General features: G+C 45.1%; 1 protein-coding gene, 1 long non-coding RNA gene and 2 pseudogenes across 5 annotated transcripts; 3 read left to right on the top strand and 1 right to left on the bottom strand.

Moving 5' to 3' along the window:
• Positions 1-1957: 1957 nt before the first annotated feature.
• On the top strand, positions 1958-5199 carry LOC100830176 (annotated as a pseudogene).
• A 6283-nt stretch (positions 5200-11482) lies between these two features.
• On the top strand, positions 11483-15962 carry LOC100829871 (heat shock 70 kDa protein 18). Its single transcript, XM_010230493.3, has 2 exons — positions 11483-12596; positions 14172-15962. The coding sequence occupies exons 1-2, from the start codon at positions 11768-11770 to the stop codon at positions 15707-15709; spliced, it is 2367 nt and encodes a 788-aa protein (XP_010228795.2). The 5' UTR covers positions 11483-11767; the 3' UTR covers positions 15710-15962.
• Positions 15963-17673: 1711 nt separating this feature from the next.
• Positions 17674-20786, bottom strand: LOC100827712. Of its 4 annotated transcripts, none has more exons than XR_002966454.1 (6): positions 20315-20786; positions 20082-20191; positions 19867-19988; positions 19721-19776; positions 18983-19270; positions 17674-17980 (listed from the first exon to the last, which is right to left on the bottom strand). It is a non-coding gene; the product is annotated as an uncharacterized LOC100827712 (long non-coding RNA). The 4 variants fall into 4 exon arrangements; XR_729990.3 differs by having other exon boundaries at positions 18983-19261; XR_729991.3 differs by lacking the exon at positions 19721-19776 and having other exon boundaries at positions 20315-20784.
• Positions 20787-20848: 62 nt separating this feature from the next.
• LOC100827412 lies at positions 20849-23338 on the top strand (annotated as a pseudogene).
• Positions 23339-24944: the final 1606 nt, after the last annotated feature.

Genomic DNA, 24944 nt, shown 5'->3' with positions numbered 1-24944 from the left:
ATGCTCTAAGAGCATCTCCAACAACTGCAAATCAATTCTTACTTTACGCCACATGTCAGAATCTTGTTTACATGGAGAAGAGAAAATAGGAAGAAGCACAAGCAAAGTTGGAGGAAAGAAGGTAATGACAAGTGGATCCTAATAAAAAAGATATATTTTAGAAGTTTTACATTAGAAAAATAAATGATGGATATGAGAGAGAAGTGATGATATGGAAGACAAAATAACGTCAGTAGTAACGTCTTGTTAAGGATGCTCTAAGCTAACAGCCAGCTGCAACACGTGCTCCTAGGAACTGTGTGAGACTACATGGGGTGGGATAGATATGGATAAAATAGTACATATTTATACCCAACTATTATATATAATAACTATTGTATTGGCCATAGATGACATGGCGAAGCGTTATAGCCAGCAGTTGGCTATACTATTGCCTTGCTCTAATTAAGTGAGGATTGCAGGAAGATTGAATGCGTAGTGTAATTAATCGCATATGAATATGAACATAGGGACTAAATGGTATTTTTGTATTTTTGGTTTCAATTGTCGATAAATATATGCATGTACACCTAACCTAAAACAAAGGGAGAAAAGTTGAAATTGGTCTTAGGCTTCTCGCAATGCTCCACCTTGACATCGTCTCTTAGCTTTCCACTTCGAATTTTTGCTCATGTGGTAGGAGTATATAATTGATGAGATGTGATAAAATTGTTTCTTAGATCTCATACATTCTCTACACGCAATCCAATACACATAACTCTCATACTTGGCATCCAATTAGACTCTATAATCTTAATAAAAATGTGGTCTACTAGAATAAATTTGTAGTCTATATAGTATGATATACTCCCTCTGATCCTAAATTATTGACTCAAATTTGCCAAATATGGATTTATCTATTCTTAAAAAGCGTCTAGATACATGTAATATTTCGACAACAATTTAGGATCGGAGGGAGTACAATGCATTGGGGTACTTGTATCTAAAAATATTTAAAATGCACTAATAGATCGATGGTTAAGAATCCATCAGTGGCCTTATAATTTTGGAAAATTCTGATTTAAGATATGGGTACTAAAAAGCATAAATCAGGGAGTTGAGATGTAAGTGGGATCCCGCATAACTCATAAGTCCCACTTTTAGTGCATTTTCAAATCTTCTAGTCAAACTTTGATTCAAAACTTGACTAGAAAATTTAGAAACTGAACTAGAAGAAGGACATATGCGAGATTCCGTTTACGTCCCTACTAGGGAGCATTATTCTTTCTGAAACGACCTAGCGTATGAATTTCGATGAATAATTCAAATCCTCCGGTGACTCTTGGTTTCACTCCACCGTGCTCTTACAAATGAAGTGAACAGAAACCCTATATTTTTTTTAGGTGAACAGCAATCCTATATTTCAGGAGCGTTTCTATATATATGGTCCTCCATGTATGATTTTTTTAAAACTCTCTCCCTTTCATAATTCTTGTCTTAAATCTGCCCAAAAATAAATGTATCTATTTCTAAAAGGTGTCTACATACATGTAAGATTTCGACAAGAATTATGACGGAGAGAGTACGTAACAATTGTGGCCCAGCATGACTTGGGCTGGGCTTTCTATCAGCAAATACATTGAGAGAGAAAATCATCCTAATTTTGTCATAACAAATACTCAGGTCGCTAAAAAAAAACCCTCAGAGCTAGGAATATTTCACCGCATCTGCTACGGAGTACGGAGTAATGCCGAAGTTCCTCTAAAAAAAAATGCTAATCTCGAAGTTCGCTCTACCTTCCGTTAAAAATTCCTCGGGCATCCCAAATGCGTTCGTTTTCACACCGTGGAGGCAGCGCCCTCTCGCCTTCCTCCAACGTATAAATACACTCCTCGCCGTGCCCTTGGCATTCCCAAGCCGTTCGCTCCTCCTTCCTTTACTCCTGCACACTTCATTTTGTCTGCCGCATCGCGTGGAGATGGCGGCGGGCACGAACGGCGACGGGCCGGCGATCGGCATCGACCTCGCGACGACCTACTCGTGCGTGGCCGTTTGGCGGCCGGCGCACAACCGCGTGGAGGTCATCGCCAACGACCAGGGAAACCTCACCACGCCGTCCTGCGTCGCCTTCACCGACACATGGCGGCTCATCGGCGAGTCCGCCATGAACCCCAGCAATACCATCTTCGGTGAGGACGACGGACTGGCTGCTGAACTCTGTTAGTTGACACCTGCCACCTGCTAGTTTACTTCATTTTTCAGTAGCAGCTCGTTTCTCAGATTCAGGGGATTGTGTCGAGACATATGTAGTTCACAGTTCGATCTAGTGTCCCCAAGATGCTTGGGACCTCATATCCTGCTCTCCTATATAGTATCCTAGTCTGTTGCCAAAATGCTTACAAATTTGTCAGATCCATGCTCTGTTTTTCCCTTGTTCTTTTTTTTGTGTGGGAATTTCCCTTGTTCTTTTGTTGGCTGTTATGACGAGGCTTTTCATTTTCTGTGACATTATTGTTTATTGGTTACCCTGAAGACCCCACATAACCCTTGCATGCTAGTTAGTTGCACCCCAAATAACTTGCATGCTATTTATTTGCAAGATTGAAAACACATAAATAAAAAGATCCAATTGTGATTCCTATTTGCATTCTATTACATGATTGATTTTGCAAAAAGTTGTTATCTTTCCAACTGATTAATTACGTGATACAGTCCTAGTTTCCTACAAATCAAACAACCACATAGAAAAAGTTTCCAGAAATTCTAATCTTGCAAATATTCTTAGGTCGTATATGTGAGCTATTATGCAAATTAGATACTATATGGCAGTCGGATTTGTACCACTGTAACTATATATGTGATATAGCTTATGCTAATTAGTATCCTTACTTCTTTATTAATGTATGAACATAGGTTATTCAAATTAATATTTTTATGTTGTTAATATTTTTGTTGTCGAAAATAACTCTTTTTCACCTTCTCGCTTGAATGTTGACCAAAATCTATCTGCATCTCCCCACCTTGGTTGTGCTTGTCTATTTTTCTTTTATGATTATGTGAGGTCTAGAAACTCTGTGAGATATTTTAGGTAGTAGTACACATCAATGTACAAGTTATGAATATTTTATTTTATTTTCTACTGTATCCATAGAAATGATCTTAATTGGTTATTCCATAAATATATGATAATCTCACCTTGTAAACTAAAGTGTTTCTATTCATTTTCATGCGGTAAGATATTCTCTTCATCTGCAGCTTAACTTATGGTTATATAATTCCTTAAAGTAATACGTAAATTTGAAATTGAAAATACTTAAGTCTTCAAAATCCAACCACTGATTGTCTTATTTATTGTGCTGTGTCACTCCAATTTTGGCGTGCAAATCAATAGTCGTTTGAAAACTTGATGTGATGTTCCAGAAAACTAAAGGTTAGGGTACACAAGTTATCGCTAAGCTACATATGCAAGAACCATTTTCACAGAATGTAGATTTAGGGATAAACTGTGATGCTTTAATTAAGTTTTTTTGTGATGAATTCCCATTTAAATTTTGTGTGTTTTTTCATTGCTAACAGTGGTTTCATGATAGAGTAAAGAAAGGTTCACGATATAACTGATTCTTAATAGTTTGGATAAATGTTCTTCAAATATGTTTTATGTGAATATTTAGAGATAATTCTGTGATGTAATAGGTCATTAAATATACAATTGTCTGAAATTAGCCTTTGTGATATCCCTCTAGCTTAGCAAAATGAAGTATTTACACTTACTAGTATGTTTTTTCAGACGCGAAGCGACTGATCGGGCGACGGTACAAGGACCCATCCGTGCAAGAAGATATCAAGCTGTGGCCTTTCAAAGTTATCTCAGGTCCTGGCGAGCGGCCAATTATCGTGGTACAGTACAGGGGTGAGGAAAGGCCGTTCGCAGCAGAGGAAATCTCCGCCATGGTCCTGGTCAAGATGCGCGAGACAGCTGAGGCCTACCTTGGCAGCGCGGTGAAGAACGCTGTTATCACCGTGCCGGTCTACTTCAACGGCTCACAGCGCCAGGACACCATCGATGCCGGCGCCATAGCCGGGCTCAATGTCATGCGCATCATCAACGAGCCCTCGGCTGCGGCCATTGCCGACGGTCTTGACAGGATGTCTGGCAGCAGTGAAGTCAAGACGGTGCTTATATTTGATCTTGGTGGCGGTACCTTGGATATCTCTGTTATCGACATTGAGAATGGCAAGTTCATAGTCCAGGCTACTTCTGGTGACACACACCTTGGCGGTGAGGATCTGAACAGTCGGATGGTGGAACACTTTGTGCAGGATTTTCTTAAGAGACACGGTAGCGACATCCGAAGCAACCCGAGAGGACTCATGCGGCTGAGGGCGGCCTGCGAGAGAGCTAAAAGGATGCTGTCTACGACAGCACAGTCCAAATTCGAGATCGACTCTCTCCACGATGGCATTGACTAATACGGATGCATCACCCGCGCCCGGTTTGAGGAGCTCAACATGGACCTCTTCCGCAAGTGCATTGAACATGTCGAGAAGTGCCTCGGCGACGCCAAGATGGACAAGTCTCAAATCCACGACGTCGTGCTTGTTGGCGGCTCCAGCCGAATCCCCAAGGTGCAGCAGCTGCTCCAAGATTTCTTTGACGGCAAGATGCTCTGCAGGAACATCAACCCCGACGAAACCGTCGCCTACGGCGCTGCTGTACAGGCCGCCGTCCTCAGCGGCGAGTACCAGCAGGTGCAGGACATGCTCCTGCTCGACGTCACTCCGCTCTCGCTCGGAATTGAGGTAGTAGGTGATATCATGAGCGTGGTGATCCCCAGAATCACCACTATCCCCTGCAAGAAGGGCCGAATTTACACTACGGAATATGACAACCAGACTGTCGCGGCCATCAATGTGTATGAGGGCGAAGGAGCGTTGATCAAGGATAACAATCTCCTCGGCAAGTTCACGCTCGAAGGAATACCCCCAGCGCCTAGGCTCGTGCCCAAGATCAATGTGACATTCGAAATCGAAATGAACGGCATCCTGAAGGTGTCGGCGGAGGACATGACGACTGGTAACAAAAACAGCATCAGCATCAAAACAGACAAGGGTGGGCTGACCAAGGAGGAGATCGAGCGCATGGTGCAGGATGCCGAGAAGTACAAGTCCGAGGACAAGAAGAATCTTACGAAAATAAAGAAGGAACGAGGAGGTACCTAAGCTCCTGAATCTACGCGAATGATGTGCTTCTGCAGTCCGGTAATTGCGCTGCTTTTGCTACACTGCTTAGTACCGGTACTGGCGCTATTCTCATTCTGCATCGCTCTGGCGAAGCTTATTATGTGTTAGTTATCTGAACCTTGTTTTCACTGAGTAATCATCTGTATCAGTATGGTATTTTGTACTGTTTGAGTTGCCGAACGCAGAAGTGTATCTGCATTCTGCAATGCTCATTACATTGTTTACTGTAAGCTAGAAACCGAGTGGTTCGGTACGAAGCTGAAGAACTAAAATTAGATCGAAACCGCTTAATTATCACAGGCAGTTTTACAACTCATACAGCAATAGAACACATCGATCTAACTGGGTACTGGTACACAGCGCGAACTGGCAGTGGCAAATTTTTAATTAGAAGCATACCCTGTACATTAGAATTGTTTCTAACTTCACCATCCGCATGAACATTAAGTTTTTTTTTTGGGGTGGGGTGGGGGGGGGGGGTCAAAGGGAGGGTCTCTTGATATTTACTACTCTCTCCTATTCTAAATTCTTGTCGTAAGTTTAGTACAAATTTGAACTAAAATCACAACAAGAACATACGATGGGAGTGAGTAGATACAAAACTGTGCGGTTAGTTGGATGAAAGCTAGATATATAGGGATGGAACAAATTCTCGCTAGTCACCAAGTGATGAAACCAATTGTAACATATTGGCCCAAATTTGCTTGATACCCGGTCAACTTGAAGGTACTCCTCCGTTTTATAATTTTAATTTTTTTCGAAATATTACATGTATCTAGACGTTTTTTTTAACAATTACACATCCATTTTTAGTCAAATTTGAAACGTATAAAAATTATGGGACGAAGTAAGTATAATTCAGTGAATGTAACTGCCGTGTATAAAGCACAAGAGTATATATGTTGATCCAACAAATCTAAGCTAGTAGCAATATGGGACAAATCCCACCACAAATTGAACATGCACATAAACTGAAATGGGTCAGGCTGTTACACTCACCCTCCTTCGAGGGCTATTGCTCTCGACATGATACCACTAATCTACTCGTAGCTAACTTCAGGTGTGACGAGATTCTTCAACAATTGCGTGCAGGCCGGGAACGGCGAGGCAGCGAGTCGGGCCGCAAGGTCAACCGACCCGGAGCATGACGGCGCAGCAGGGCTACGGGGTGCGTTCTTTTCGGTTTCTAGAACAGGCTTTTCCTAGAAGTTGCTCTCACCTAACTTTCTGAAAAAGCCGTATCTCAGATTTAGTTAGGCATCCAAATTAGTTTAGGCCAAACTAACCTGATAGCATAATAAAATTTAGGTGGCGGCTTTTCCAGGAAGCTGGGAGAGGGCAGCTTCTCGGAGAAGCCGGTCTAGGAAGCCGAAATGAACTGGCCCATAATAGCGCAACAGCAGCGGCGCAGAGGAGGAAATTGCACAAACCACTTATCATTGTGACGTTTGTTACGCAAAACACCTACTGTTCGTCTAATCCTTACACATAAGTCCTAACTTGAGTTTTAGTGTGTTAACGACGTTTCTGACCGACGGGGCCTACAAGTCAGTCCCAACATGGCATCTCAGCCTTGCCAGCGTGGATTGGGTCGGGCCGAAGAGGACCTCGGGGCGGCGCGAGCGTGCCGGGCGTACGGCGGGGGCGTGCAGGCGGCGCGGGCGGGCAGTATGGCGCGGTGGTGCAGCACGGCTCGGCTCAGACGCGGCGTCGGCACGCAAGCAGACGGGCGGCAAGGCGCGGCGGCACGACACGGCACGACGCGGCGAGGACGAGGGCGATCGCACGGGACGCGCCCGGGTCGCGGACGGACGAGCCGCGCGCCTCTGCCGACGTCGGGGAGACCGTGCTCCGGAAAGCGCCGCCCCGAGGTCCTCTTCGGACTGGCCCGATCCACGCTGGCAAGGCCGAGATGTCATGTTGGCACTGACTTGTGGGCCCATTTGTGAGAAACGTCATTAACGCGCTAAAACTCGGGTTAGGACTTATGTGCAATAGATTAGACGAATAGTAGATGTTTTACGCAACAACCACCTATCATTGCAAGGGTTGTTGCGCAAAAAACCCATTATTCGTACTTTTTGCGCAAACCACCTATTATTCATCTAATCCGTTGCACATAAGTTCTAACCCGAGTTTTAGCATGTTAACGACGTTTCTGACAGATGAGGCCCACAAGTCAGTGCCAACATGGCATCTCGGTCTTGCCAGCGTGGATCAGGTCGGACCGAACAGGACCTCGAGGCGGCACGGCGCCGCGGTACAGCACGACACGTACGGGCGGACAGGCAGCGCACGTGTCGCGGATGAACGAGGTGCGTGCCTCCGCCGGCGACGGGGACCAGGGACTGCGTTACGAGGGACTCGATGATGCCTTCCCAGAACACGGTCTCCCCGGCGTCGGCGGAGGCGCGCACCTCGCCTGTCCGCGACCGAGGCGCATCCCGCGCAATCGCCTGTCCTGTGCCGCCCCGTCGCGCCTGCGCCACGCTGTGCCTCTTGCCGCGCATCCGCCCGCACCCGAGCCGCGCCTCAACGCTTGTACGCCCGCGTGCCTGTGCCTGAGCCGCACCGCGTCATGCCGCGTCGTCCGCCGCACCTCGCCGCCCTGACGTCATGTTCGGCCCGACCCAATCCACGCTGACAAGGCCGAGATGCCATGTCGGCACTGACTTGTGGGCCCCATCGGTCAGAAACGTCGTTAACGCGCTAAAACTTGAGTTAGGACTTATGTGCAACGGATTAGACGAATAGTATGTGTTTTGCACAAAAAGTACGAATAGTGAGTGTTTTGCGCAACAAGCCTCACAATGATTAGTGGTTTCTGCAATTTCCTCTGCTCTGGGCAACGCGGGTGGCGACGTGCCCATCTGAGGCAACGGTCGGGCGCGGCCGAGTAAATTGCGCAGAACCACCACATTTTAGTGAATTGCTGTGAAAACCACCGTTTTTGCTAATTTTCGCGCAGAACCACGAAGTTGTTGCGCATAGCCCTGATTCGGTCGATTGTGACGTATAAGCGCGTTTCTGACCAAGCGGGCCCACATGTCAGGTTGACCGGACCGAGACGGCGTTAGCTCTGTCAATTAGGTTTGTCCGGCTTGTACCCTGGAGACCACCACCGTCAATAACTCCTCTCCGGTACCAAGGTCGTAGAGGAGCAAGCAGCAGCGGCGCCAGCAGCACAGCGAGCAGCAGCACACCAAGCAAGCTGCATAGCGAGCAGCAGCACAGGCGCACAACAAGTAGGCAAGCTCCAAGCAGTGGCCGACAAACATCAGCACAGGCACCGCCGCCGGTTGCTTCTTCTTCCCCAACGCGGCCTTCCCAGGCACCGGTTGCTTCTTCTTTGGCTTGGTGGCCGCGGGCTTAATCCGCGAGAGGGAGGCCAGGCTCCATTCCTTGTTCCTCTCCCCGCTCTCCTTGTCCGTTGGCCACGGCCAACATGACACCGACGCGGGGCACGCTCACGGCACTCAGCAGCAGCACAGCAAGAGGGGATGAGAACGGGAGGAACGTCGGCGTTGTCGCGAGTCCGGAGTCCCTACGGCTCGCCGAACAGGTCACGCGCGCGCGGCGGCGGGCTGACGTTAACGAGCTCTCCCTCCCTCGAGCTCTCCCTCCCTCTTTCTTCTCCACTTCCGGCGAAGCCGCCCGCCTCGTCCCTGGCAGTGCTGGCAATGGCGCTCGGGGTGGCAGGGGCCGCGCGGGGGCTGCAGCGGAGGCGCGTGCGGCGGCGCGCTAGGCGGCAGGCGGTAGCGCGGGGCTGCAGGGTCGGCGCGCGGGGCTGCTGGCCGCAGCGCGGGGCGGCATGCGGCATGGTCGGGGCGTCGGGCGGTGACGAGACGGCGACGGGATGAGGAGCACTGGCGGGCTGACGCAGGAACAGGAGGAGCAGGACAATGGTGGGGCCCGCAGTCCGTGTGAGAAGAGAAAGGCTTGGACACCTGGCTAACTGACATCGCCGTCTCGGCCCGGTCAACCTGACAAGTGGGCCCGGTCAATCAGAAACGCGCTTATACGCCGCAATCGACCAAATCAGTGCCGGTGCTAGTGCTAGTGCTATGTGCAACAACTTCACTGAATTGCGGTGGTTCTGTGCAAAATTAGCAAAACTGATGGTTTTCGCAACAAGTCCAGATCACTATAGGGATTCGCGAAAAAAAAAACTTTAGCGACGCGGGTTGGGGCACAGCAGCCGGAGGAGGAAGAATGAAGGTCTCGGATGCTGTCCGGTGGATCCAGGAACCACTTGCCCGTGAGCTATGGGTCTGGGAAAGGGTAGAAGATGGGGTACGAGCAAGATCTTGGCTGCACGTTGCAATAACCTACCTTTCAAGAGCTTCAACTTGATGCAGTACTGTTCATGCCCATGAGTTTTTGGTTCTGTGGCTGGGTAAGATGATAATTAAGACTCGTATGTGCAAAGTTTCAGATTAGTTTGAGTTGAAAAAGTGTGGATTTGATCAAATTTGTAAATCTGACATAAATTATAATTAGTCCAAGCTCTCGCAGTACTGGACAGCTTCATGTTTATTTAAATATTTGGATTCAGGGTATTGAGCTGGTTCAAATGGTGCTGGTCTCCCATTTTCTGAATTCAAAACCTCTGAAAACCTTTGAAAATACAAATCTGGCCAAATTTTAAATTTGAATCTGCTCTGAAATTTTTAACAGAAGTTGAAAAACTTTATTTTAGAAAGATGTCAGAACTGGTTTGAATATGCTAATGGCATTTTCTGAGAATTTCAGAAAGCAAAATGAAAAAAAAAACATTGTTTTGGTTGATTTTGTAAAAGCTGGGAAATAATTAGTTAAACTATTTAATAAGTATTTTTTTTGCTCGGAAACGAAAGAAAGCAAAATTTTGGGTTTTGATAAACTGTTTTAGGAATTCTAGTTTCTTATTGGATTTCTAATATCTAGGCAAAATAGAGGGGAGATATCGACTCAAGCTGAAAAAGTTTAAGATTTCAAAATAGTTTCATACTCCAAACAAAAGCATCGATTCTAATTCTTCAAGCAAAATCCAATAGAAATTTAAATTCCATCAGTTCCAAATAAACCCTGAAAAAAGTTTTTGAAATACGGTAAAGTTTATTTTTATTAAAATAAGTTTTCCTGGATTTGAAAAGTAGGGTGTGAAAACCAAATACGCCAACCTTTCTGAAAGAAGGAGGGTGTACGATATACTCTCTCAGTATCTATATGCTAACCAAATACATGCTGTCCTTTTCAGACCAAAAAAGAGGAGCATATTGATGTTTAATCTTCCTTTCGCATTTCCCACTCAATTAATTTTGCTAATTATACAGAGGAAGAGATTTAGGAACATAGGAAGATATTTTTTTTCTTTTCCTTTTCATCCTCTCCACTTTCATTTTTCTCAACTTTTGATTCATGTGAAACTTTAGATTTTTTTTCCAACTTTTGGTTTTTAAATCTTGTACAATTTCAGAAGGATGAACATTACTTTCATTGATTTACGAGACTTTGAAATTAAATTGAAAAATGGAAAGAGAGTCTAATTGACAAGATCCATGGCGCCGCACGGTGGAAGCGGCGGCTGACATCCCTCCTAAGGACGGCTAAACAAAATCCACGTATGATTCAAAGGTTTCGCTATTTCTTTTTTTTTAAGGGCGAGTAAGAAGGTCGATGCTAATAACCATCTGATTTAATACCTGAGATTCATGTAATAAGATGCAAGTACTGAAAAATGGATACGGCCATACGGAGTAATTCAAATCCGACTTCACTAGACCGTGCTCTCGTAAATGCCTAGGTTGTCCTTCTGTTAGACTAGTCATAGTGGGAGTAATAAAGGTGATAACTAAAGTGCCAAGCAAACAATTTTGATGATGTGTCATGTTATTACTGGGGAAAGAGAAGGTTGGGATAACTAGATATGTTACTATCGCATCACACTTACCAATATAGAATGAGTATATAAAACTAATAAATGAGAATTTTTTGTTATCACAAATATGTTACTACTACCCACTATTGAAGTAGTAACATAGACTAGTAACATATGTACTCCCTCCATTCCTTAAAAATTGGCATATTAGCTTTCATTAAGGCAAAACTTTGACCACAAATTACTATGTCAAGGTGTGGTTTATATGACATAAAACCACAAGCATCATGAAGTATTTTTGATAACGAATCTAGCGATACTAATTTTATGTCATATAAACCACACCTTAACATAATAATTTGTGGTCAAAGACTTGTCTTAATGAAAGCTAATATGCCAATCTTTAAAAAACGGAGGGAATATGTTACTGGCTTACGTTACTCTCCACTGTGACTAGCCTTGCAAACTCCTCGGGCATCGTGTACTGGTCACTGGAGGCAGCGCCCTCTCGCCATAAATACAGTCCTCACGGCGCTGCTACTATACAATTTCGATACAGTCGTTGCCCCTGGCATTCAAAAGCAGCTCACTTCTTTCCCTGCTCCTGCACACTTTGTTCTCTGCAGCTCAGTCCTCTTTCCGCTGCTCCTGCACACTTCTCTTTGTTCTCTGCATCATCGCGTGGAGATGGAGGGCACGAAGGGCGATGGGCCGGCGATCGGCATTGACCTCGGGACGACCTACTCGTGCGTGGCCGTGTGGCGTTCGTTGCACAAGCGCGTGGAGGTCATCCCCAACGACCAGGGAAACCGCACCACACCGTCATGCGTTGCCTTCACCGTGTGGTTGAAATCCGCGGAGCTAGTGTTTTTTTTTTTTTCAGATTCATCGAACTCTGACCGCGTCCTCCCGATCGGGGCCTGCACCACCCAGGCCATCAGTCGACACTTTACAACCAGCCCATTATCAACACTAGAGCCGAAGCAGGCCGGCCCATCATCAACACTAAGAGCCGGGCCGAACGACTCAATCGATCCAGATTGCGGTTGCGGAACACAGAGAGCGCTCCCGCGGATTTCGGGATTCCAGTCCACGGAGCGGGAGTGCTCCGAACGGACCATTGTAAAACCCTCCGCCTTCCTAAATTCTTGGCTTTCCCACCCAAGCAATCTCAAACCTCAATCAACCGCCCTAAATTCTAGGTTTCCCCCATCCACCGCGGGGACAAAGCAAGCCCTCCTGCCTATTTCTTTCACTCTCCCGTTTCCGGCCGCCTGTGCTAGCGCGGAGATGGGTACGATGGGGAAGGGCGACGGGCCGGCGATCGGCATCGACCTCGGGACGACCTACTCGTGCGTGGCCGTGTGGCGGCCGTCGCACAACCGCGTCGAGGTCATCCCCAACGACCAGGGGAACCTCACCATGCCGTCCTGCGTCGCCTTCACCGACTCCTGGCGGCTCGTCGGAGACGCGGCCATGAACCAGGCCGCCATGAACCCCCTCAACACCGTCTTCGGTGAGAACTACTCTCCATGTCTGCTACCGTGCTAGTTAAATCTACCGGCACCACCAAGCTGCATAGCGCCGCCAAGATGCTCGGTCATATGTCTACGTGGCGACCGGCGCCCCTAACTGCGGGGACGCCCAGAGCTTATTTTCATCCGTTTTCAACTGCCACATGCCTCGTCACTAGCTGTTCATAACCCTGCCAGTGCCATCTTTCTTTCTTTTTTGTGATGAAATGAGGCAGCAGCTCTACTCCTTAAATTATGCATGCCAATGCCAATTAACTAGCACTCCCTCCGTTTCATAATTCTTGTCGAAATATTACATGTATTTAGACACTTTATAGGAATAGATACATCCATTTTGGGGCAAATTTGAGACAAGAATTATGGAACGGAGGAAGTACTACTCACGTCGGCCTGATCTCGATCTGCTAGTTTACTTGATTTTTCAGCAGCAGTTATGTTCCTTACATATATGCAGATTGCACTACTGTCTCGGAGATGCTCAGAGCCTTATCAGACCCTTGCCATCGGTTTTTTTTTTGCCCTGTTTCTTTGTTGTTTGTGATGATGATGAAGCTTTCCATCTTCTATGCGATTAATTGTTACTTAATCTAAGCAACCCAAATAAGCACTACAGCTAAGTTCTACGTTGCATAGTTCCTACTTACCCAAAAGAACAGAGTGTCTTGGTTACTGCCAAGAATTTAACTAGCATAATAGTCTGTCCAAAACCAAGCAATTAGCTGAACATGTCATCAACTCGTGTGTTTGCATGGGCTAGCAATTTTGCAAAGTTATAATCAAAGCTGTGTAATACAGTAGTTTACTTGCTCACTTATTGAAAAATGTTGCATCCTTCCAGAGGCTCTGATTAGACAGTTATTTTGTTGTTTGTATATTTCTTCGTTGTTACAGCTTCACTTCAGGTTATTGAAATCTGTAGAATCATTTCACCAAGATTGTATTGCTAATTGCTATGTCACAATCTTTTGGATTTGTTCACAGATTATTATTCCTGAAATTTTTGCTTAATTATACATAATCGAATTCTATTCGTCCTCTTTTGGTGGTGGACAAGCACAAACATAGGAGTAGTTAACAAGCAAACGTGGAGTGGATTATTATTAGTTGTAATACACAAAAGGAAGAAAATACAAATGAAACGTAAATATATCCTTGAACCCTTTTAGTTTTTGACGAGCAAATATTATGTGGCTTATTAATTCTACTATATCAATCAATTTTGTTTAGAAGTGGGTAATTTTGAAAAACGATGTAAAAGTTAGAGCTACAGCTGTCATAAAACTACTTAAGCAAGAACTAGTTTCATAGAACTAAAGATTTAGTATCAACCATGCCCCAAAATTCTGTAAATGCATTTCAAACGGTAGTTCTATAATTGATTCATAAATCGGTAGTTATATGAAATAGTTTTTAAATATGTATTTTGTGATGCAATTAGTCCCTAACTGGCAGTTCTATGAAGTTTTCCTTCAAATGTCATATTTTGAGATATGCCTCTAGTTTTGCTAAAAAAATTAATAATATAATGTTGAAACTAACTATCGAAATTTCTTCAGATGCGAAGCGACTGATCGGCCGTCGATTCAGCGATGCCTCCGTACAGGGAGATATGAAGCTATGGCCTTTCAAGGTCATTTCAGGCACCAGCGCTCGGCCAATGATCGTGGTGCAGTACAAGGACGAGGAAAAGCAGTTCGCAGCTGAGGAGATATCCTCCATGCTGCTGGTGAAGATGCGGGAAGCTGCAGAGGCCTACCTCAGCACGATGGTGAAGAACGTCGTCATTACCGTCCCGGTTTACTTCAACGACTCCCAGCGCCAAGCCACCATCGACGCTGGTGCCATTGCTGGCCTCAACGTCATGCGCATTATCAACGAGCCCTCTGCCGCGGCCATCGCGTACGGTCTTAACAAGATGTCCGGCAGCTCTGGATCGAAGACGGTGCTCATATTTGATCTTGGTGGTGGCACCTTGGATATCTCTATAATCAATATTGATAAGGGCATTTTCACAGTAAAGGCTACATCTGGTGACACTCACCTTGGTGGGGAGGATTTCAACAACCGGATGGTAGAACACTTTGTGCAGGACGTTCTTAAGAGACACAATAGTGATATCAGAAGCAACCCCAGGGCACTCATGCGTCTGAGGAGGGCCTGCGAGAGGGCCAAGAGGATGCTGTCTTCCACAGCGCAGGCCAAATTTGAGATCGACTCGCTCCATGAAGGCATTGACTACTACGGGATCATCACCCGTGCCAGGTTCGAGGAGCTCAACATGGAGCTCTTCCGCAAGTGCATTGAACACATTGAGAAGTGCCTCGGTGATGCCAAGATGGACAAGTCCCAAATTCACGAAGTCGTGCTTGTGGGTGGCTCCAGCCGAATCCCCAAGGTGCAGCAGCTGCTCCAGGATTTCTTCAGCGGCAAGATGCTATGCAAGAGCATCAACCCTGACGAGGCTGTTGCCTATGGTGCTGCTGTCCAGGCTGCTGTCCTGAGCGGCGAGTGTGACCAGAAGGTGCAGGACTTGCTCCTGCTCGACGTCACTCCGCTCTCGCTCAGGATTGAGGTAGTAGGTGGTATCATGAACGTGGTTATCCCTAGGATCACCACCATCCCCTTCAAGAAGGACCGAATATACACAACCATATATGACAACCAGACGGCCGTGTCCATCAATGTGTATGAGGGTGAAGCAGCCTTGATCAAGGATAACAACCTGCTTGGAAAGTTCACGCTTTGTGGCATACCCCCAGCGCCGAGGCTTGTACCCAAGATCAATGTGACATTTGAAATTGAAGCGAACTGCATCCTAACGGTGTCGGCACAGGACATGACGACTGGAATAAAGAACAGCATCACCATCACTGCAGACAAGGGTGGGTTGAGCAAGGCAGAGGTCGAGCGTATGGTGCAGGATGCGAAGAAGTACAAGTCCGATGACAGTAAGAGGAAAATAAAGAAAGAAAACGATGAAGGTTGGCTAAGCAAGGAGGAGTTTGAGCGCATGGTGCGGGATGCCAAGAAACGCAAGTGCGAGGACGACAAGAAGCAAATTAAGAAGATAAAGACGGAAAGCGGAGGCCCCTAAGCTGTATAATGTGCGTCTGCTAGCTTTTGGTACAATGGATGCTTAGATCGATCAGTAATATTGATCGACTTGTGGCATGGGCAGCATGGGCGTGGCCCCTCTTAAGTCCTAACCTAGCTTATGCGTTGTTTCTTTCCTGAACCATCTTTAGCTTTTGTTACTGATTAATCGTCTGTGTCAGTCTTATATCTGGTGTCTACTATGACTACTGTCTGCTTGAGTCGCCTGATAAAGGGCTTATCTGATGTGCTCATGAGTCGGTGCATGCTGTACCCTGTCAATCTCTGGAACCAGGTTCCAGGCTTCTAGCCACAGTAATCTCTCCTATAGACTATAGTCCTATGTGGCAACAGGGCTTCTCCGAGATGTTAAGTTCTTGCTTCGCTTCATCTTTGTTCAGTATATAAGCTGGTTCTTCTCGGCATCATCTCGATAACTATATTGTGTGGCTTGAGAACTATCTCGACGATGTATCCAGTCTTGTAACCGCCGATTTGGTCGTGCCCTGATCTAACGGAATACGTGTGTTTCATGTGAAAAAATAAATCAATACATAACTGATGGAAGGGCCCATATACCCAGAACTTCAGATTTTGAACCGAGCACTGAATTTATAAATCTCTGAACCGTTGTGTTTCGACTGACGAATATACGAAATGAGACCCATGTTGGATATTCTTCATGATGTGGTTACAGCAGCGCCGTAGCCAATTTCTACATCGAACAAGCGCCGTAGCTGTTGTTTCTGTGCTCCCCACAAGTTGTCGGAGGAAGGGTTGAAGGATCAAGCCAAATGGATGGTGCAGGATTGCTTGGTACTATGCCGAATATGATGCCCGTCATAAAAAATTTGTTGCTGAAATTCCCCCGAGTGGCCGAGTTAGTTGCACGTTGTCAACCCAACGTTCCGTAAGCCGGTGTTTTTCACCAGTCTACGTGACATAAAAGGGTCAGGACACTCGTGGGTTAATTCTCATGTCTTAATATAACTTCTCTTTTCTTATATTAACAGAGAAGAAGCCAGAAGTTAATGCAAAATGGCTGAAACAGCCCCACCCACAACTCAACATGCTTTTGTGTGTTAGCATAAGGGCACAATAGCTGATAAGACTGTTTTTTCTTACGTAGAACTTCTACGTTATTTAAAAAAGATAACAACATATCTTATAATTAATGCTTAGATAAATAACTTTAATTAAACAAATGCTAAGAAAATGTGAAATTTAGTATAATGTGAAAATTTTGACTTATTTTTGTCTTTATCCTTCATCTCTTAGCCAAGAGAAGACTCATTTCTTTCTTCATTCCTCCCTCTTCCACATCAACAATCATGTTACGTGGCACTGTTAAAAAAAGACTGACGTCAGCCCTAGTACATGCCCTAGCAATGCCCTAGCAATCACAACAATGCGTCACAGCTTCAGCTGATCGCTGAGCTATGAGCAAAAACCAAAATTAAGCTCACTGAAAAAGCTCGAAGGTGAATTTGGCATTAAAGTGAATTCTTGTAATCCAGTTAGGTCTGCCCTCTTTTGCAATTTTATATTGTTTGGCTAGCCATTTTTTACCTGCTTTTATTTGTATTTTTGCACATAAATAATACTAAAATACTCATTCCGTTTCTAAATTCTTGTCGTGTCGTGATTTTAAACAATGATAAGAATTTGGCAATGAAGGGAGCTAGTTATAACACGGTTGCCCGCAAACAACGACAAATCACTTATTTCCGGACGTATGGAATACTTGAAATGGCGCAGGATGCTAACAAATCATAGGGCGCGTCTAGGGAGTGCGCGCGCACTCCCTGTCCTCCGCAGCGCTCCCCTGACAACCCATAAAAGGGATCCCTGGCACCACTTCCTGTTTCCGAAAACAGCCATTGCGAGCGTTCACACTCATCCGCGCGGCCGCATTACCACTTTTCAGGGTTTTATGTCACGGTCACAACTACAAAAAAAAATCTCTTAGCGGCAACAAAATTGCGCTGTTTTTCTGGTGCCTCACGGCATTTCTCAGCAGCAACAAAATTTACTTCAATCTAAAAGATGGACACGTACACCTCCAAAAGTTACTACAGCCGGATTTTATTTTACACGTCAGCATAAAATCACAAATTGCTGAGCTAAACGATCATGTGATGAACTATTTGAGTAGACCAAAGTTGCGATTATGTAGAACTAAATTCCATGGGCCTCCTACATCTATTAAAAATACAAAACTCTGCATAGCTCTACTACCTGTCCAGCTTTGTGCACCCACCTGATTTGAAACCTGACAAACAAATCAGGTCCCCAAAATTAGTAACACTGAGATATAGGTTCTGCGGATAGAGTAACAAAACTTAATTTACGATCATTCTAGAACATAATCTAGAGTAACAGGATGTAAAATTCAGAATCTGATGTGTTTCAAATAACACTTAGTTGTCATGATTGGTACTTTTTTACACTTCAAGTGCTAACAATAACTGGACATGACCCAAACTTGAACTTAACCAAAAGTTTAGTTCTAACAATTACAAGAACTACATCCACCGAAAAGTATATACTCCCTCCATTTCACAAAGGTTGGCGTATTTGGTTTTGTTAAGACAAGGCTTTGACCAATGAAAACTCTATTGATATGTATTTTTTCATACATGAAATTTATATCAATGGATTCATCTTTAAAAGTTCTTGCTAATGATCATGGTTTCGTATCATATAACTTACATATTAATAGAGTAATTCTTGGTCAAAGGCTTGTCTTAACGAAACGAAATACGCCATCCTTTGTGAAATGGAGGGAGTACATAATACATGTAATAAGCAAGGAGAGAAAATGCATGTTAAGACTTCAGGCAGTTCACTTGTAACCACAAGCAGAGCATGGGAGTTCAATATCACTATCCATGCTTCAAAAGTTAAAGCACAGAAGAAAAAATCAGACTAACTAAAAAGTTACATCTGAGTAAGAGAACTACATCGTTAGCACACATAATTACCTCTATTGACTACAAAACTACATCCAATGAATCACGTAGAAAAAAGTAAAACCAATCCTAGTAGCTTGAAAAGTAATTCTACACATCTACTAAAATTTACTTTGACCAAGTTCACAAGTAGATGTAACTTTAACATCACAATTACATCTAAAACAATCAGAAAAGTAACTCTTAACATTAAAATTACATCTACTGAACTCATGGAAGTAACTACACATGTTAAAACTACATCTACTGAACTCATTAAAGTAATTACATGTGTTGAAACTACATCACAATTACATACTCACCTGAGATCTGCGAAAACTGTGACGCCGATTGAAGCCCTGGTATGAACAAATTTTAAAGGGTATGGGCCGCCGAGCTATGAGATGAACAGCAGAAGAGGTAGAGATCTTCACCGGCAATATCACCCCAAATGTAGCGCACGTAAAAAAATATACTCTTGGTACCTGCAGTCTACCACTCTACGTGCAGCCAAAGACCCTTGCCGGCAAGCTCCTCCACACGCCTGCAACGTCAACTAGGCAGCAACCGTCGCCCAGATCTGGAACCAGGGAGCAGGGAGCCTGCACGACCTGGGAAATAAGCCCATTGTATACGAAACAAAAAACACAGGTACTACACAATTAAGTGATTTTATTTCCATAGAATTAACAGAAGTGATTTGAGAGGTATATAAATAAACTCACATATGTTGAATGAATTTTTAACATCACAAGTACATCTAAAAATTAAGAAAAGTAACTCTTCACATTAAAACTACATCTACTAAACTCATAGTCATGGAAGTAACTCACATGTGTTGAAGTAACATTTAACGTCACAAGTACATCTAAAATTTCAGAAAAGTAACTTTTAACATTAAAACTACATCTGGTAAACTCATGGAAGTAACTCACATATGAATAGATGAGTTACTCAGGTTGTATAAGAGTTACGAATAGATAAGCACGATTTCTCACTGTTTTCTAGATTTTATACAATTTCTGTAGCAACCTACAAGGCAGGGATCCAATGTGAAATACCTATGATGACCATACGAGTTCCTAATGTAGACCATATGAGCTCCTAATCAAGCCCACTAATAAACAAAGAAGAACAAAATGCAAAATGAGGGCCTTATTACTTGGCAAACACACAATAATAAATCAGTGTTTGATTGAATGCATACCATTTTCACCATCAATGGGCACGTATCGATTAGCTGTGTAGAGAACTAGAAATGTTGATCACACATATTCACCGAGGCCTCGTTGTTCACCATCGTCTAGGGTGCTTGATTATCACAATAATCTGCAATGAAAATTATATTCAACTAGCTACTAAAGTTGACAATGGTCCAAAAGATAACAAGTTCACAACTCACAAGTTGACAAATAACAGTACCTAGTTAAGGTTCACAAATAACAGTAGCACAAATAAGTTATCCACCTCCATGGCTTCATTCTCCTCAATATCTAGTGCACCAATATCATCATGCAACAAGGCCTCTAGTTCTGGATCATCAAGGCATCCAGTGAGAACTCAGCTTGCCGGAGAAATCAATCCAGCATTCCAATGAACAAAGAAGGGCGAAAAGAAGAGGGGAAATGATTCGATTAAGGGGAAAGAAGACTCACCTTGTTTCAAAGATCTGGGATGGGCATTGGCGCTCGGTGACCTTAGCCATGGTGAGGTGGGGCGCGGCGAGGAGGTGGTCGAGGAGGGGAGGCAGCTGCATCTCCGAAACCAGCATGTTCGCCATCGCCGTTGCTGGGAGACCTCGGGGCTCGGGGGCGACGAGGAGAGGGGCTGCGACGGCGCGAGGGCTCAACGGCTCAGCGGCACGGCTCTCATCCTCGCCTCCATGGCGGCGGAGCATGTTCGCCGTCACCGTCGCAGGGAAATCTCGGGGCTCGGGGACGGCGGGGAGAGGGGCTGCGACGAGGCGAGGGCTCAGCGGCGCAGCGGCACGACCCTCCTCCTTGCCTCCTCGGTGGAGCAGCGGCATGGCCTTGGTCCTCGCCTCCGCGGCGGCGCAGCCCATGGCCTCGCCCATGGAAGACGAAGAGTAATTCGGAACGAATGGAGAATAGACGTGGGAATGGATAAGGACGAAGTGGGGCTCACGTGAGGCAGGGAAAAAAAAAACCGATAAATATCTGCTCGGGTGGAAGGAGAGCCGCACGATGAATCAAACGACTCAGACAGGTGAGCACCGAGAGAGACACCGCAGTGCTCGGTTACGGAAGAGATTTACCGCAAATCATATCCTTCCGCAACAATCCGGTACTTTTGACCGAATAATCGTCGGTCTATCTCCTAAGTTACTCCGTTCCTCTAACGTACAAATACAAGTCGAGCCCCTGCTTCCTCGAAAAAAAGAAGTCAGGCCTCGAGCCCTGCATTACCAGATTACCTCCTCTGCAGCACCACCTCTGTCGCGTGGAGATGGTTACGAAGGGCGACGGCCCGGCGATCGGCATCGACCTCGGGACGACCTACTGATGCGTGGCCGTGTGGCGCCCGTTGCACAATCGCGTCGAGGTCATCCCCAACGATCAGGGCAACCATACCACGCCATCCTGCGTCGCCTTCACTGACACATGCCGTCTCATCGGCGACGCGGCCGTGAACCAGGCTTCCATGAACTCCGTCAACACCGTCTTCGGTGAGAAGTACTGACATCTCTGATCCTGTGCTAGTTAAATTAGCCTGCGCCACGAAGTTACATAGTGCCCACGAGGTGCTCGATCATATGCCTAGACGACGACCAGCGGCGCCCCTAAGCGGAGGGACGTCCACAGCTTACTTTTGCGCTAAGTGCCAAATACTTAGCCGCTAGCTGCTGACATCCCTGACTTCTATTGGTTTTCTTTCTTTGTGATGAAGTCTTTTAATCGAATTTTTATGAATTAACTTTTTTAATCTAATATTTATGCCATTACCTTTTCTGTGTCGAAATTTTCTGCCATTAACTGTTTATTAGTTCCCCTAAGGCCGCTAAATGAGTACTACTACTATAATGCAAACCATTCCAAATTGGTCCCATTGTATTGTTGTATGCTGGAGTGCATGGCTTCGGGCATTGAAAAGGCCCCAGGTACAAGTATTAAATCAAAAAGGCTGATGCATGGAAGATGTGGCGGTGGTTGTAGAGATTTGTACCATAATTTGCAGAGTTAAATGAACATAGCCAAAGGCAAGCTAGTTTCAAACATGATTAAGGCTAACCACTCTAATTTTCTTCAGACGTGAAGCGACTGATAGGCCGGCAGTTCATCAATGCGTCTGTGCAAGGAGATATCAAGCTATGGCCTTTCAAAGTCATCTCAGGTCCCAGCGACCGGCCAATGATTGTGGTGCAGTACAAGGGCGGGGGGAAGCAGTTCACAGCTGAGGAGATCTCCTCCATGGTGCTCATCAAGATGCGGGAAACCGCAGAGGCCTACCTCGATAAGGCGGTAAAGAACGTCGTCATCACTGTCCCAGTCTAGTTCAACGATTCCCAGCGCCAGCCCACCATAGATGCTAGTGCCATTGCTGGCCTCAATGTCATGCGTATCATCAATGAGCCCTCCGCTGCGGTCATTGCCTATGGTCTTGATAGGATATCTGGCAACGGTTCAGTGAAGACGTTGCTCATATTTGATCTTGGTGGTGGCACCTTGGATATCTCCATTATCAGTGTTGACATGGGCATCTTTACAGTCAAGGCCACTTCTGGTGACACCCACCTTGGCGGGGAGGATCTCAACAACCGGATGGTGGAACACTTCACGCAGGATTTCCTTCGGAGACACAAAAGTGACATCAGAAGCAACCCCAGGGCACTCATGCGGCTGAGGACGGCCTGCGAGAGGGCCAAGAGGATGCTGTCTTACACAGCGCAGGCCAAATTTGAGATCGACTCGCTCCACAATGGCATTGACTTCTGTGGGTCTATTAGTCGCGCCCGTTTTGAGGAGCTCAACATGGACCTATATCGCAAGTGCATTGAACACGTCGAAAAGTGCCTCAGCGACGCCAAGATGGACAAGTCTCGAATCCATGACGTCGTGCTTGTGGGTGGCTCCAGCCGAATCCCCAAGGTGCAGAACCTGCTTCAGGATTTCTTCAATGGGAAGAATCTGTGCAATAGCATCAACCCTGACGAGGCCGTTGCCTACGGCGCTGCTGTACAGGCCGCTATCCTCCGCGGCGAGTGCAGCCAGAAGGTACAGGACTTGATCTTGCTCGACGTCACTCCACTCTCGCTCGGGATTGAGGTAGTTGGTGGTATCATGAGCGTGGTGATCCCCAGGACTACCACCATCTCCTTCAAGAAGGACCAAATATTCACTACTGCATATGACAACCAGACGGCCGTGGCCATCAATGTGTATGAGAGGGTGAAGGTGCGTTGATCAAGGATAACAACCTCGGCAATTTCACTCTTTGGGACATCGCCCCAGCGCCGAGGCTCGTGCCGCAGCTCAATGTGACATTTGAAATTGAATTGAACGGCATCCTGAAGGTGTCGGCGAAGGACATTGTTAGAGATGTAGTTGTATAGCTATGTTATATCCCCATTGTATAAGGGGTTTTCTGCATATTTGCCACACCTGTACTTGTATATATACTGGCCTTTGGCCTCCTGGAAATACAAGTTGCATATTTCCTTACATGGTATCAGAGCCTAGGGTTTTAATTCTCCACCGCACGTGCAACTCATGCAAATCGAATCATTTTTTTGCATATCGATCTCTCTCGTCGATCCAGATCGATCTCTTCCCTGTCGAATTTTTAATTGAGGAATTGTTTTTTCAATTTATAACTTTTCGGTTAAATTTTTCTTAAGTAAATATTATTTTGGTTTCACAGAATTCTAAATTTCATCCTCAAATTTTTTTAAAAGAAAAAATATCCAGTTTGATACTCGCTCCATCCAAAAATACATGGACAATTCTCAATCTGAGAAATCTAAAAATAGAACAAATTAATCTTTGAGCTCCCATCACACACATCTATGTCCTCGTTACTCATTGCCAAATTGATTCTTAGTTGCAACTATACTCAATTAATGTTGCATTGCAGTTAACTCATAGATTTCGGCGTCCTTCTTTTTCCTTGGTTCCTTCGGTACTCAAATTTGTCCTTCTCTTTTTTTATGGGGGGGGGGGGGGGGGGGGGAGACTATTCTAAGCTCAGTTTTAGTTTACCTACAGGAATAAATCAAAGACAACATCGTACTAAAATCCATGTTATTAGCATCATGTGTGCCACGGCAATAGAACTATCCACATGATGTGCCATGTCGGAAGCACCCATAAACTTCACAAATTAGGGTTCGAATTTACTTGATTTTAAAAGGTGAGGTCCCAAATACATGATACTCCCCCTAATCCATAATAAGTGTCGTTGATTTAGTGATTTTGTACTAAATCAGTGACATTTATTATTGGTGGGAGGGAGTATTATAGTTGGGGATTGGGTCATGGAACTAATGTTCAAGGTTGGATATTAATTTAATTAGTCATATTTTTTTCCGTACGACCACATAGGATCGGGTTCCACTATCGATAGATAACGGATCAACCCATCCCAAACACGCCAGCAAAGTTCACAAAAACAAAAGCTACATCGTCTAGCGTAAGGAGAACAGGAAATAACTTAATTAGTCACATATAAAAATAGAGAAGGTAGATGCACCCTATCTCGAGTTACCAACTTGAAGTATGTTGAAGCTTCCAACAACCGTGAAAACCCCCGATCACATATGAACTTGCAAAATAAAGTTGTCCAAAGATATGACAAATTGTGTTTACTCTTGTTTCATTGGTCAGTATGGCCTCATATGAATTTTTCCTTGAGAGTATTCAACTTTGTGCTTGTATAAAGATAATGGTGCAATGGTTCCCGAGTCGTCCGATTCTAACTCGAGACCCTCACTAATTTTGGCACCGTCAGACACATTCGTAGAAAAACATGTGAATCAAAGAGGCCCTAACTACCTCACAGCAAGCTGACACACGCCAGCCCATAGCAGATTAAAACAAAACACTTGCAGAAATCAAAGATGTTGAGCATACATCCAATTAAAGCACCAAATCCGACGGCTCTGCGCTGAAGGAACCGTCGCACCATTGTGCAAGAACAAGCCTCACCTCATATAAATAACCACAAGCCCCACCTAGGGATGGCACCCGCAGGGTATGGGTACGGGTGGAGCCTTACCATACCCTTACCCGCTCTTTTTGAGCTTACCCGTTACCCGTACCCATACCCGGC

This window comes from Brachypodium distachyon, chromosome 1 (genome assembly GCF_000005505.3).
Source record: "Brachypodium distachyon strain Bd21 chromosome 1, Brachypodium_distachyon_v3.0, whole genome shotgun sequence".
NCBI lineage: Eukaryota > Viridiplantae > Streptophyta > Magnoliopsida > Poales > Poaceae > Brachypodium > Brachypodium distachyon.
The sequence above is the reverse complement of the archived record's forward strand: the minus strand, read 5'-3'. Positions and strand labels throughout refer to the sequence as shown.

Bases quoted from the DNA above. Each gene is read 5' to 3' on its own strand.
- LOC100829871 (XM_010230493.3), top strand. From the start codon at position 11,768: ATGGAGGGCACGAAGGGCGATGGGCCGGCGATCGGCATTGACCTCGGG. The intron at 12,597-14,171 runs GTGAGAACTACT...AAATTTCTTCAG, and splicing joins CCCCCTCAACACCGTCTTCG to ATGCGAAGCGACTGATCGGC.